The sequence below is a fragment of the Acinonyx jubatus genome, chromosome B2, assembly GCF_027475565.1.
Source record: "Acinonyx jubatus isolate Ajub_Pintada_27869175 chromosome B2, VMU_Ajub_asm_v1.0, whole genome shotgun sequence".
NCBI classification, from domain to species: Eukaryota; Metazoa; Chordata; class Mammalia; order Carnivora; family Felidae; genus Acinonyx; species Acinonyx jubatus.
Window position 1 is genome coordinate 17169535 of NC_069385.1, and position 14502 is coordinate 17184036.

A 14502-nucleotide genomic window follows, 5' to 3' on the forward strand; every position below is an offset into this window, starting at 1 on the left:
TAAGGGCTCAGTCCCGTGAGACAGCCCACACCTACCCTCACCCACACATACTTCAGATGCCAGTTGCAAGCCCAGGTTATTACCTGTGCTTCTGACCAATCAGCTACAGAGCAGAGGTTCCAATGACTCCTTCCATGGACTAGATTAATTTGCTGGAGCAGAACTCAGGGAAACACTTACGTTTATCAGTTTATTAAAGGATATAATAGAAAGTACAGATGATCAGCCAGAGGGAAAGAGATGCATAGGATAAGGTATGTGGGAAGGGGCAGAGCTCCCATGCCTTCTCCAAGCATGCCATACTCTAGCACCTCCCCCTGTTCAGCAGCCTTGAAGCTCTCCAAACCCTGTACTTATAAGATTTTAATAGAGGCATCATCAATCATTAACTCCATTTTCAGCCCTTGTGCCATCTGAAGAAAATCAGGGGAAGGGCTGAAAATTCTAAGTGTCTAGTTACATCGTGGTCTTTCTGGTGACCAGCCCTCAACCAGGAGCCAGCCAGAAGCCCACTAAGAGTTACTTCATTAGAACAAAAGACTCCAATCACCCAGGACATCACAATGGCTTCAGAAGCTCTGTGTCAGTAACAGAGTCAAAGACCGATATTAGAGGTGCCTGGCTGGCTTAGTTGGAAGAGCATGTGACTCCTAATCTTGGGGTCATGAATTCAAGACCCACATTGGGCCTAGAGCTTACTTAAAAAAGAAAAAAAAAAAAAACAATATTAGAACAAGAGATGTTCCTAGTATTCTTTTTTTTTTTAAACATTTATTCATTTTTTGAGAGACAGTGTGAGTGGGGGGAAGGACAGAGAGAGAGACGGAGACACAGAATCCAAAGTAGGCTCCAGGCTCCAAGCTGTCAGCACAGAGCCCGACGTAGAGCTCAAACTCACGAACCGTGAGATCATGACCTGAGCCAAAGTTGGATGCTTAACCAAGTGAGCCACCCAGGTGCCCCTCCTAGTAGTCTTATCACTTAGGAAATTACATGGTTTTTGGGAGCTCCATGCCAGGAACTGGGGGCAGAGACCAATATGCATTTTCTATTAATGCACAGCATGCCTTTTATATGCAAAACAATCAATCCAGAGTCCATATTCTGAATCTCCTCCTTTATCAGGCTCTTAAGGTTCAGGAGGCAATATTCCTCTGTCCTAATCATCCCAGAGCCAGGTACTAGACAATTAGATATAGCCTATATACCCCAGAGCCCACTGAAATTATTCAAACTAGCCAACAAAGCCTGTTTATCCTACCTTTTCTTACTTTTCCCATAGAGACCACAATAAGAACTCTTGCCTATGGTTTCCTCTTGGCTCCTTCCGCCTCCTGACCAACCCTGGTACTTTCTATTTGGCCCTGCATGGCATGGTGTGCTACTGCCTGTCTTGGGAACTGTGAGTAACAAACCACTTTTTTTTCTTTTGTGTTTATTTATTTATTCTGAGAGAGAGAGAGAGAGAGAGAGAGAGAGCGAGCAGTGGAAGAGCAGAGAGAGAGGGAGAGAAGAATCCCAAGCAGGCTCCTCACTGTCAGCACAGAGCTGAATGGGGGCTGGATATCACAAACTGCAAGCTCAGACCTGAGCTGAAACCAAGAGTCAGATGGAGCCACCCTGTGCCCCCAAAACTATTTTTTCAATGGCAGTCATCTCGTGACCTGTTGGCGTCACCATACATGAATAATACTAAAACTTACATTTTATTTTTTTAAAGGTCTTTTTTTTTTTAAGTTTACTTCTTTATTTTGAGAGAAAGAAAGAGAGAGAGAGAGAGAGCAGGGAATGGGCAGAGAGAGAGGGAGAGAGAAAATCCCAAGCAGGCTCCATGCTGTCAGCACAGAGCCTAACCCAGAGCTCAATCTCACGAACTGTGAGATCATGACCTGAGCCGAAATTAAGAGTTGGATGCTTAACCAACTGAGCCACCCAGGTGCCCCCAAACCTACATTTTAAAACACCATACTAATATCGACTGAAAAGGTCAATGCTACAATAATCACAACAAAGAAAAGGCAGTTAAAGTTCTTGACAAAGATAGGCAGATGAAGAAGCAGGCTTCTCAGCCAGCCAAAATTGTTCCGTAGCCCCTGGACTGCCACTGTCCCAGATATCCTACTGTAAATGTTAGGACAAAAGTCACTAGGATGAATCTCAGTTCACCAAACTGAAATTTCTTAGGGTGTGAGGGGGAAAAGCAGGAAAAGGAACAAAAGTTGAATAAAGGAAATCATGCCAGACTTGTCAAACACGTGAATACTCTACAACAAATATGATCATAAATAGTGCATTGTGTGTGCATGTGTGCGTGTGTGTGTGTATGTTTTAAGTAGGCTTTACACCCAGCATGGGGCCCAACATGGGGCTTGAACTCATGACCCTGAGATCAACACCTGAGCTGAGATCAAGAGTCAGATGTGCTGACAGCTCAGAGCCTGGAACCTGCTTCAGATTCCGTGTCTCCCTCTCTCTCTACCCCTCCCCTGCCTGTGCTTTGTCTATCCCTCAAAAATAAATAAACTTTAAAAAAAACAAACAAACAGAGTCAGATGTTTAGCCAACCAAGGAACCCAGGTACTCCATGCGTTTTTGTTGTTCATATATTTAGTCATTTAATATCAGGATTTTACTTTTGGCAATTTTAGTGAGGCTACAGACTTTTGAATGTGGTTGTTCAGATTAGGCATATGAAAAGATGTCAACAGAGAAATTAGTCACGATGGTTGGTGATATTGATATTTGGAAGGCAATACAAATTTATTAATCTTTTCTCTAAATTAAATCTACTTGAGTATTTATATTTGGTAGAACTGTGAAGGACGTATCTCATTTCTTTTCACCTATGTATTTACTATATAAACCACTTAAATATTTATACCATTAGAAATTCCAAGTGTAATTAAGATGATGACAAGCATAAACTATATCATGTCATGAAATGGCATGTTTCCCACGAAGGTAGAGTATTTGATATTTAATGATATGTCGGTATGTGTGTGTGTGTGTGTGTGTTCAGCACACCATAATTTAAAGATCTAGCAAATTACACACTGAGTAATAAATAAGGTATTCTATCTTGGGCATAAGATATGCACACCTGGGCTTGGAGTCTGCAAAAGAGACTGGCAATATCATTTCTGGTCATTAGTGAATCACTTTATATATGAAATGATTCCTCATATTTATTATGCCAATTTCTAATTCTTTTTGTAATAGTCCAAATTTGTCATTAAAAATTACTTAATTTTTCCAAATCCTCTTTTTTCTTCATCTATAATATTTCTTTTAAGCATATACAAAATTCTATCAAATATTACCCTGTAATCTGTACTCTTACTATATTGGGAAAAGATCAGATGAGTTCAATGCAGTGTCCAAAACAGCTGTACTATTTTACATTCCCATCAACAATTTCATTGTTATTTTAATTTGCATTTCTTTAATTAATTGCCAATATTCATTAATTCACTCAGCTAATATTTATTCATCCATTAAGTGGCAAGCTGTCATAAGCACTAGGGATATAACAGTAAATAAGACAGGCAAAATTTGCTATAGCCTTCTAGAGCTTATATTTTATTATTATTGTTTTTAAATGTTTATTTTTCAAAAAATTTTTAACGTTTATTTATTTTTATAGGAGAGAGAGAGAGACAGAGCGTGAGCGGGGGAGGGGCAGAGAGAGAGGGAGACACAGAATCCGAAGCAGGCTCCAGACTCTGAGCTGTCAGCACAGAGCCTGACATGGGGTTCGAACTCACGGACTGTGAGATCATGACCTGAGCCGAAGTCGGAAGCTCAACAGACTGAGCCACCCAGGTGCCCCTTAAATGTTTATTTTTGAGAGAGAGAGAGAGGGAGTGCAAGCAGGGTAGGGGCAGAGGTAGGGACAAAGGATTTGAACCAGGCTCTGGGCTGAGGGCAGACAGCTGGAGGCAGGGCTCCAACTCAGGAACCGTGAGATCATGACCTGGGCTGAAATCCAGAGTTGTACGCTTAATGGACTAAACCACCTAGGCGCCCCTAGAGCTTATATTTTAATAACAATATAAAAATATAAACAAATTCATAAATAGCATTAGTAAAAAGTGCCATGGAGAAAAGCTGTCTGGAAAAAAACCAAACATGTATGTATACGGGGTTAATTTTAATTATGGTGGTCAGGGAAGGGTTCATTGAGATGACCTATGAGCAAGAGACCTATAGTAGGTGAAGGAGACCCATGCAAGTATCTAGACAAGAGGGTTCTAATCTGAACGCGCAGCGAGCCCACAGGCCTGAGGCAGAAGAATGGCCAATAGCCATTCAAAGAATAGCAAGAGTCTTGTGTGGCTTCAGAATAAGAGAGAAGACAGGTAAGACCTGGCAGCAGAGTATCCGGTACGGCCTTGTAGACCGTTATAAAAACGTTGGCTTTTATTTAGATGTGAAGTAATTGGAAGCTAGAAGTATGTATAAAATGGTAAAAAAAAAAAAAAAAAAAGGGAGTGATCTGCTTGGACAGATTTCGGGGAATAAACTTTGCATGGAAACCCTGAACAGAGATCAGATGTAGTTTTGTTAAGTCTTCAAAATCAAAGACTATGGATAAAACCAGTGGAGAGTTGGGGATGAAGCCTTTTAGCTTGTCGCACGAAGGACCAGCCACTATCTGTTGCCGTAACAGGGCCTCTGCCCCAGGCACGATTAGCCAGGGAAGAACTCCCTGTGAACCACCTTTCTGGGTGACAAATTGTGCATTTAACGCCTAAAGGTTTCGATTTAGGGAGACGAGAAGACACCGATTAGGAAACCCCGAGTAGTACCCGCAAGAACACAGGCGAAGCTGGCGCCATTGTCGCCCTCGAGGGGGCGAGGAGCAGAGAAGAAACGGCTGCTGGAAGGTCCGCCTCGTTCCTGAGATGGACACAAAAGAGGCACAATACCCTTTACAGACGTCCTTTCGAGCGCCAGGCTTCCGTGCCAGTCGCCCGGGGCGAACCAGGATTTTCAAAAGGACCGCGCCAGAGGCGGGACCCATCAGCACACCACCACGCGGACACAGCCAACGCGCGGACCGAGCCGCCCGCGAGGGGGGCGGAGTCGCCGGAAGAATGACGTAAAAAGGCGTCGCGCCGAGAGTGACGCGTGGCGTAGACCACGACGGGCTGCGCCTGTCACACCCGCGGCTTGTTGCGGAGGAGCAGCGGGCGCCATGGCGGTTCTGCTGGAGACCACTCTGGGCGACGTCGTCATCGATCTGTACACCGAGGAGCGGCCGCGCGGTGAGGCCCGGGCCCCGCTCGCGTTTCGCCGGGGCCGCGCTCTCCTTTCCCCACTGTCCCTTCGCTGCCCGGCCCCCTTGACCGGGTTCGAGCTCCTGGGCTCCTGGCGCCCACGACTGGGCTGTTTCACTAGCGGGCCGTGGTTGGAAAAGTTTTTGTGAGGAGCGGCCTCTCTCTCGAATGTGGTGCCGGCCAATCGGGTGGCGGGTGCTTGTGGCATTAAATGCCTGTGTGTGTGCGTGTGTGCGCGTGCAGGCTGCATATAACCAAGCCTGTAGGTTTTGTGGCTGTACTGCGCTTTACTTGTGAGAGGAACACAACCAGTATTCCTTGGGGTGTAACCAGGGAGTCCTGATGGAAGTACGAAGGATGTGTTTGGAGCAGTGAGTGTGGGCATCCAGCGTGGGTGGAGGAAGGGCTGTCCGGAGGTGTGCACGGAGCCGTAGCAAACGCTCATTGATCGCCTGCTGTGTAGACTGCCAAGCTCTGGGATAGGCGTCTTGTCCTTAAGGGTCTAACTTTCCACCAAGAGAAATAGGCGTGGGAGCCCCTTTAAGTGTTGTTAAGTCTTACAAACCCATTGTAAGTGTTGTGGTTGAAGAATGTGTAAGTTGCCATGGAAACCGGAGGGAGGAGTGATTCTTCCTGGCTGGGGGCGGGGAGAAGTGAAGCCAGCAAAGAAAGTAGAACACTTGAACTAGCTCTTTGAAAGATGAGTGGGAGTGAGGGTGTTTTTTTGTTTTTTGTTTTTTGTTTTTTGTTTTTTTTTTAAGTTTGCTTAGAACTTTCTGGAAACAGCAAGTAGTTTGGCAGGGCTTGAAGGAATGATATGTGACACGGAATGGCAGACTGCGTGTCTGGTCGTATAGGTTATATTGGTTAGGTCAGATGTGAATAGTCTTGTGTGCTCTACTGACGACTGATGAGGGTCCTGGAAGGTTTTAAAAGCAGGATTGAGGCATGGCCGACTTGTTTTAGGAAGATAAGGGGCAACAGTGGAGGATGTTTCAGATCAGGGAGAAGCTGGAGGCCACAGAGATAAGTTACAATTAGCATCCTGTCCCCTTGGAACGCAGAGTCCATCAAAAGGATGAAACGAGGGGCGCCTGGGTGGCTCAGTCCGTTGAGCGTCCGACTTCGGCTCGGGTCATGATCTCACGGCTGGTGGCTTCGAGCCCCGCGTCGGGCTCTGTGCTGACAGCTCGGAGCCTGGAGCCTGCTTCGGATTCTGTGTCTCCCTCTCTCTCTGCCCCTCCCCTGCTCACGCTCTTTCTCTCTGTCTCTCAAAAATAAACATTCAAAAAAATTTTTTTTTAAAAGATGAAACAAGCCACAGTACCACGTGCAGTAATTGCTTTCCTGCTGTCACAGTATCCTGCACTCAGTTGTACACCCCCCACCCCCACCCCACAACACTACATGCTCAGTCATACATCCCGGCCTTTCTCGTACTGTTGCCTCTACCCCACAGTTCTCTCTACTGTTGTCCTGTTGGCCGACTTCCTGCTTATTATTCACACCTTGGATCAAGCATGATTTCTTCTGTGAGGCTCTCCCTTGTCCCTGAGCAGAGTTAGATCTGTTTCTTCTGCTCTAAGATCTTTTTAAAAAGCATGTAACACATTCTGTTACATCGTTTGCCTGTTATCCTGTAATTGTTTGCAGTTCTTGTCTCAAGATTGTAAACTCCACGAGAGCAGGGACCGTAGTGCCTTCCTTGTCTTTCTATCCTAAGCACCTAGTGCAACGCCTGCCACTTTGCACACACTAAAGGCTCATTATAGTGACTAATGTATATGTGTGTGTTTATTAGTTAGGATTCTCTGTGCAGATGATAGAAACCCAAATCAAATTGGCTTAAACAAAGAAAATAATTGATTGCCTCCTGCTACTGGGGTAAACTTGGCTTTAAGGATGGTGGGATCCAGGGGTTCAAATGATGTTATAGGGAATTGTATTTTTCATCTCTTGGTTTGCTTTTCTTTGAGTTGGTTTCTTCATGTGGGGCACCTGGCTGGGGCCTCTTTTCCCAGGGTTGTGAGGAATTCAAGAGGGAGTAGGGTTTGCCCACCTAGTGAACGCAGGCAGAATAGACAAGTAGCAATTCTGCAACTGCAGTTTGGAACGCTAAAAACTAAGCCCACCCCATTTGTATATATTTGCCAGCATGTGATTGGATACTTACTTACGTGTGTAACTGCTTATCAACTTATAGTAAACATATCCAGGCTTATTTTCCTTCCTCCCTCCCTCTCTCCCTTTCTTCTATTTCTTTTATTTTTTTACTTTTTAGTATAGAAAACTTGAAACATATATAGAAGTAGAAAGAGTCACGTAAATGAACCTTCATGCGCCAATGACCGGCTATAATGAAGAGCTGTCAACACATAACCAGTATTGTTTCATTTATACTGGATTTTTTGTAATAAGTCTATTACATGGGATTTATTTTATCTGTAATTCATTTTGTATTTAAAAAATTTTTTTAATGTTTATTTTTGACAGAGAGAAACAGAGCGTGAATGGGGGAGGGGCAGAGAGAAAGAGGGACACAGAATCTGAAACAGGCTCCAAGTGGTCAGCACAGAGCTGGACGTGGGGCTCAACTCGGGGACCAGCGAGATCATGACCTGAACTGAAGTCAGACGTTTAACTGACTGAGCCACCCAGGCACCCCTCATTTTGAATTTCTAAAAAATTATTAAAAAAAAACATAACCCCAAATCATTATCGTATCTTAAAAAATTAGCAATATTTTAATTTCATTCATATTTTATTATTGTCTCATAAATGTTTTAAAAATATTTGGTAATTTTGGGGCATCTGGGTGGCTCAGTTGGTTAAGTGTCTGACTTTGGCTCAGGTCGTGATCTCACTGCTTGTGGGTTCGAGCTCCCAGCTCATTGTCTGGAGCTGGCTTCCGATTCTGTCTCCATCTCTCTGCCCTTCCCCCTGCTCAAGTGCGTGCGCAAGTGCTCGCTCTCTCTGTCTCTTTCTGTGTCCCTCAAATATCAATAAAAAGTAAAAAAAATTTTTGATGTTTGTCTATTTTTGAGAGAGAGAGGCAGAGCGCAAGCGGGAGAGGGGCATAGAGAGAAGGAGACAGAATATGAAACAGGCTTCAGGCTCTGAGTTGTCAGCACAGAGCCCAACGTGGGGCTCGAACCCATGAACCATGAGATCATGACCTGAGCCGAAGTCTGACGGCCAACCGACTGAGCCATCCAGGTGCCCCAAACATTTAAAAAAATTTTTAAAAAATATTTGCTAATTTAAATGCAGATCCATACAGGGTCCATTATTATATTGGTTGATAGATCTCTTAAATACCTTTTAAAAAAAATTTTTTTTTAAGATTTTATTTTTATTTATTTTTAATTATTTTTAATGTTTATTTTTAGAGAGAGAGAGAGCAAGTGGGGGATGGGCAGAGAGAGAGGGAGACGCAGAATCTGAAGCAGGCTCCAGGCTTTGAGCTGTCTGCACAGAGCCCAAAGCATTCTCGAACTCATGAACCACGAGATCATGACCTGAGCCAAAGTTGGACGCTTAAGTGACTGAGGCACCCGGGTTCCCCTAAAGATTTTATTTTTAGGTAATCTTTATACCCATCATGGGGCTTGAACTCACAACCCTGAGATCGAGTCCCATAATCTACCAACTGAGCCAGCCAGGCACACCCCTTTCTTAAATATCTTTTAATCTATAGATTCTCCCCCTTGCCTTAAAAAAAATTTTTTTTTTTAAATTTGAGTTTAGTTGACACATAGCGTTACATTACTTTAGGTGCAGTATAGTGATTCCACTTCTCTATACATTATTCTGTGTTCACTACCCCCCTTGCCTATTTTAAACAACTTTATATTTTAAGAACAATTTAAGGTTCATAGTAAAATTGAGGGAAAGGTATTTAGAGAGATTTCCCATATACCCCCTATGCTCGCATATGCACAACCTCTCCCATTTTCAGTATCCCCTACCAGAGTGGTACCTTTGTTGCACATTCGTACCATACGTACTTTGTAGCATTGTATTCAACAGTAATCCAGAAATCTGTTTTTTCCAGAAAAACTATCAAGAGCCTGGTACTCAAGACCTTCCAATAGATTAGCCCCATCCTACCCCTTCAGTCTCTCTACCCTCTCTCACTCTAGTATTACCAGGGTGTTACAGAACGTAAACTGGTCTTTCGGACCCTTCAGAAAACATTTAAATTTGCACTTCTAGACTTATTCATAATGTCTTCTCAGCTTGAAATGCTTACTCAGTCTAATTTTTGCCTGTCTAGTTCTTTTAATGCCCACCTTAAACCTCCATGAGGTCTTCTAATTTTCCTGGCCAGAAGCAATCTTTCTTTTGAACTCTTGCGGCTTTTTTAAAATAACTTTTTACTATTTTGCTATTTAAGTGGCACAAATGGTATTATCGGGTATATCCAGTATTGTAACTAGTTTGGTTTGGGTATAAGCTCTCTAGACAGCCTCATAGGTCTTTCTGTCTGGTTTCTGGCTTAATGTTCTGAGAACTTGTTAGTGTATCTCTCCACAATTAGACTGTGAACTTGTCGAGGACAGGGACTATGGTTTAATGGCATTTGTGACAGTGGTGCCAGGCACCTAAAAAGTACTCAGTAAATGTTTATTGAATAAGTGAGTGAATTTATATGAGAAAGCTGGTACATGATCAGCGTATGGATTTTTGTGAAGGGCTATTTAATCATCGTAAAAAAATTGGTCTCGGGTGCTTTGCTGGCTCACTTGGGCTTGGAGTTGTGAGTTCGAGTCCCATGTTGGGTATAGAGATAACTTAAAATAAAATCTCTAAAAAAAATTGGTGTCAGATATTTGATTTTCTCTAATTTATATAATTTATATCCATTTACAGGTACTCTGCTGGATTCGTATAGTATACATCTAAGAGTATACTATATATGTACCACATGTACATATATATACAGTATATACTATATTACATAATATATTACTGTATTATAATGTAGTATACTGTGTTATATAATTATACTATATTGTAGTATATTCTTTGTTCTTTTTTTTCTCTTGCAAAACTAATCCATTAATAAATGATTGCTTATCCCAAATGTCAGTTTCCTGCATTAGCTCGGATGATCAAGAAGTCCTAAAAAAAAGAGAATACAAAGATGATTTAAAATATATTGATTTATATTTATTTATTTATTTAATTTGATTTATATTTATTTTATTTATTTTATTGATTTATATTGATATATATATATTATAAATATATATATGATTTAAAATATATTCCTAGACTTACTTCCTTTTTTATGACTTTGGACATTTGAACATTGGGGGGAAGTGTTTATATGGCAATTTAGAAATTAAATTATACCAACTGTGCATATACTTGCTTAAAAATGTATTTGTGAACTACTGTGATAAGTTTAATATTTACTTTCTTTCAGCCTGCTTGAATTTCCTGAAGTTGTGCAAAATAAAATATTACAATTATTGTCTTATTCACAATGTACAGGTAAGTTGGTAGATATTAGTCATGTCTATTATTGGAACCACTTAGCAAACTCTGTGATTTAATAATGTATCCTACTTATTATAGAGGGATTTTATTATACAAACTGGTGATCCTACAGGGACTGGCCGTGGAGGAGAGTCTGTTTTTGGGTGAGTTCTTTTGTTTTTAAATGAGAAAAAATAGAATTGCCTCTTAACAGTGTTAACTAGCATATTTCAATCAGCTTTTTAAAATATCGTTCAAAGATAGATTTTTCCCTTAAGTTCTCTAAGTGTCTATAGCAAAAAAGAGTATTCTGAATCATAATGGTATTTCTACAAAGAAATGGCAGTTCTGTTTGGTACTAGAACTTCTGTATTTCATATTGAGCGTACTTATATTTTAAAGCTTTATTATGTATTTTTTCAGTCAACTGTATGGTGATCAAGCAAGCTTTTTCGAGGCTGAAAAAGTACCAAGAATTAAGCACAAGAAGAAAGGCACTGTGTCCATGGTGAACAATGGCAGTGATCAACATGGATCTCAGGTGAGGAAATGAGTGAGAAGATGAATTTTGTTTTAAAATGAAGGACTAGAAAGAGCCACAGAGTTATCTTTTCAAACTACCCAATAAGAAGAGAATTGCAAAGATAGTTGTTAGAAGAAAAATATTACACTATATTTTTTTCTATATAAAAACATTTGGGGGGTGCCTGACTGGCTCAGTAGGTAGAGTGTGCGACTCTTAATGTCGGGGTTGTGAGTTTGAGCTTCATGTTGGGTGTAGAGATGACTTAAAAATAAAATCTTTAAAAAAAGTTATTTTGTCCTTTTAAATGTAAGGTATGTCCATTATGAGGAGATCAGAAAACACAAAACAGTACATGGGAGAAAATAGCATCTACAATCCCACTATCCATGGACCATCACTGTTGACATTGTGGTCTGTACTTCAAAACAGATCATATTGAGAACCTTTCATTCATTGTCTCGTTTAATCCTTACAACAACCCATTTTGGGGTAGATGGTTTTTTTTCCTCTCAGTTCACATGTGAAGAAACTGAGCTTTGGTTTGCCCAAGTATTTTAAGCAATCAGGGAATATTTTTTAAAAGTAACAAGTGGGTAAGAATCCACACAGTTAATGTGAAGTATTACTTTTGTGTATTTTTTCTGTCAGTCTGTCATTGATTTCAGTTAGAATTATAGATATATTTTTATATTTTGCTGTGTCTTTCTATGCAGTTTCTTATTACTACAGGAGATAATCTAGATTACCTTGATGGTGTTCATACGGTGTTTGGTGAGGTGACAGAAGGCATGGACATAATTAAGAAAATTAATGAGACCTTTGTTGACAAGGACTTTGTACCATATCAGGATATCAGGTGTGTTTGCTGTCTCAATGTACTAGAATGTTTTAATACTGTAGTGTTTGACACATAGTGGAGATACCAAGTGCAGGACTGGTTTTTGGATAATTCCAAAATGTGTATTAATACAAGACTATAAAACTCCATAAAGTAAACAAGATTTTTTTGTATTTTTATACTTGTACTAATTATAGTTGCTTATGTTGGGAAGAATTATTAATCCTTTAATTTAGTTTTTAAAAAATGCATATTGAGAAATAATGGCAAAACTAAGATTTAGACATTTATGTTAATATTAGACATGTTATTTTAGAGCAATGCAGAGTAGTAAATCTAAGATAAATGATACTCTAGTAATATATCCTTGTGCATTAAAATTTAAGTGCCTATGGTTTTTTGTCATTAGAGATACTTAAGACATTTGTTATAACCTTTGTAAAAAGTAAAACATGGATTCTGAAATAATGTAAATGTAACCTTTTGACTTGGATTTATTTTGTAAGGATAAATCACACAGTGATTTTAGATGATCCGTTTGATGACCCTCCAGATTTATTAATCCCTGATCGATCACCAGAACCTACAAGGGAACAGCTCGATGTAAGTAGAGCCTTCTTGTGATTGAATGTATGTGCATACTAATGCTTTGCATAGATTTTGCTTTTTAGTCTGTTAAAACTTATTTCTTCAGAATGTCTTGCTTGATCAGTTGTACTAGGACAAGTTTAGAATTATTTTTTCCTTTCCCTAATTTGTTTTCATTTCCCTGATTTTCTTTCTTCAATTTCTGTTCCACCAGTAGAGCCTTAGCTCTAGAAGTTTATGTTAATACCTTGTGAAAATGTTTTTCTTATCTCCTAACTCTGTGTAGGAGTATAGCTTTGAGGCTAAATTAAACATCATCTTGTAAGGGAGCTTTTCAACTGGGGACACTCTGAAGCTATACTAGAACCTGGATATTTTTGTGGCATAATGCAGACTTTTTCCTCTTACGTTTTAAGGTATAAGTTTCTGTTTATGAAGCTTTGTCAAAGCTGAATTGATTTTTATAGTTGGGATTTGGTGCTTAACTTTTAAGATCATTTATCTTCTGCATTCAGCACTGAGTTGGATACTAGATAGTTTCTTTAAAAATGTTTATCTTGATTTAACAATAAATTAGAAGCTTAGTCTGGCCAATATTATCAAATTAATTTAAAATAATTTTCTGAGGCTTGTAAGTTTGTTTGAGTTTCTGTTCTAACATATTTGATGGAACTAAGGATAAAGTGTCATGTCTCCCATGTTTCTCAGATTTTTCAATTCTTTTAGTATATTTTTAAGTGGCTTCTGCCTTACAGAGTGGTCGAATAGGAGCAGATGAAGAAATTGATGATTTTAAAGGAAGATCAGCTGAAGAAGTAGAAGAAATAAAGGCAGAAAAAGAGGCCAAAACTCAGGCTATTCTGTTAGAAATGGTAAGATGATTATTTTTGGTCATATAGTTGTTCTGAAATTTATTTAATATATAACTCATTGTAAATTTATTTTTGGCTCTTTGATAATCAAAATATTAAAAACTTAGCTTTGAATTTTTTCTGGATTAAACTTTATAGGACACATGAAAGGTAAACAAATTTTGGTTCCATTATCAATATAGTGCTAAGTGCCTTTTTCAAAAATAGGCAGTGGATATACAACTTCGAATATGGGTTGAATTTCAATTATTTATATTCATCTCATTTATTTATTTTATTTTAGAGAGAGTGTGCGTGTGTGTGAGCTGGGGAGACGGGCAAAGGGAGAGGGTGAAAGAGGGAGAATCCCAAGCAGCTCCAAGCTCAGCACAGAGCCCAGTATGGGGCTTAGTCCCATGACCTTGGGATCATGACCTGAGCCGAAACCAAGAGTTGGATGGCTTAACCAACTGAGCCACCCATGTACCCCTATTTATCTCATTTTTAAAGAGTGTTTATTGCACTGAATTTTATGTATATTAATAATTCTTTGTACAACTCAAGTATTGAGGTTAAGTAGTTACAGGAGGAAGGAACCTGTATAGAAATTGAGCACCCTAAAACATACTGCTTTGTATTATTAACAGTATGAAGTCCTTTGGGGAACAGTTCTTCAATAGTGATTAATTGACCTACCAGACATTTTTTCCATTTGTTAATTTTTTGTGGAATAGGCATACCTATCACACAGTAGATCATCAATAAATATTTGAATGAATAATTCAGTTTTTATTATTATCATTGTTTTACATAGTAGAGCTTGCAGATTCTTGTCCTGTTTCAAAATTCATTGTTCTCATCTCAAGCTGAAGGAACAAATATTAAAGGTTACAATTCAAGAAAACTTTACTGAATTAAAAAAAATTTGAAAATACA

At 39.7% G+C, this 14502-nt stretch overlaps 1 protein-coding gene across 1 annotated transcript in view; it reads left to right on the forward strand.

Annotated features, from left to right (window-relative positions):
- Positions 1-5110: 5110 nt before the first annotated feature.
- PPIL4 (peptidylprolyl isomerase like 4) overlaps positions 5111-14502 on the forward strand; it is a 36527-nt gene continuing 27135 nt past the window's right edge. The window contains exons 1-7 of the mRNA XM_027056656.2: positions 5111-5267; positions 10711-10778; positions 10863-10927; positions 11187-11304; positions 12003-12145; positions 12634-12730; positions 13471-13587. Of these exons, the coding sequence (XP_026912457.1) occupies positions 5198-5267; positions 10711-10778; positions 10863-10927; positions 11187-11304; positions 12003-12145; positions 12634-12730; positions 13471-13587 (678 nt within the window). The 5' untranslated portion in view covers positions 5111-5197. The remainder of the gene's footprint in view (positions 5268-10710; positions 10779-10862; positions 10928-11186; positions 11305-12002; positions 12146-12633; positions 12731-13470; positions 13588-14502) is intronic.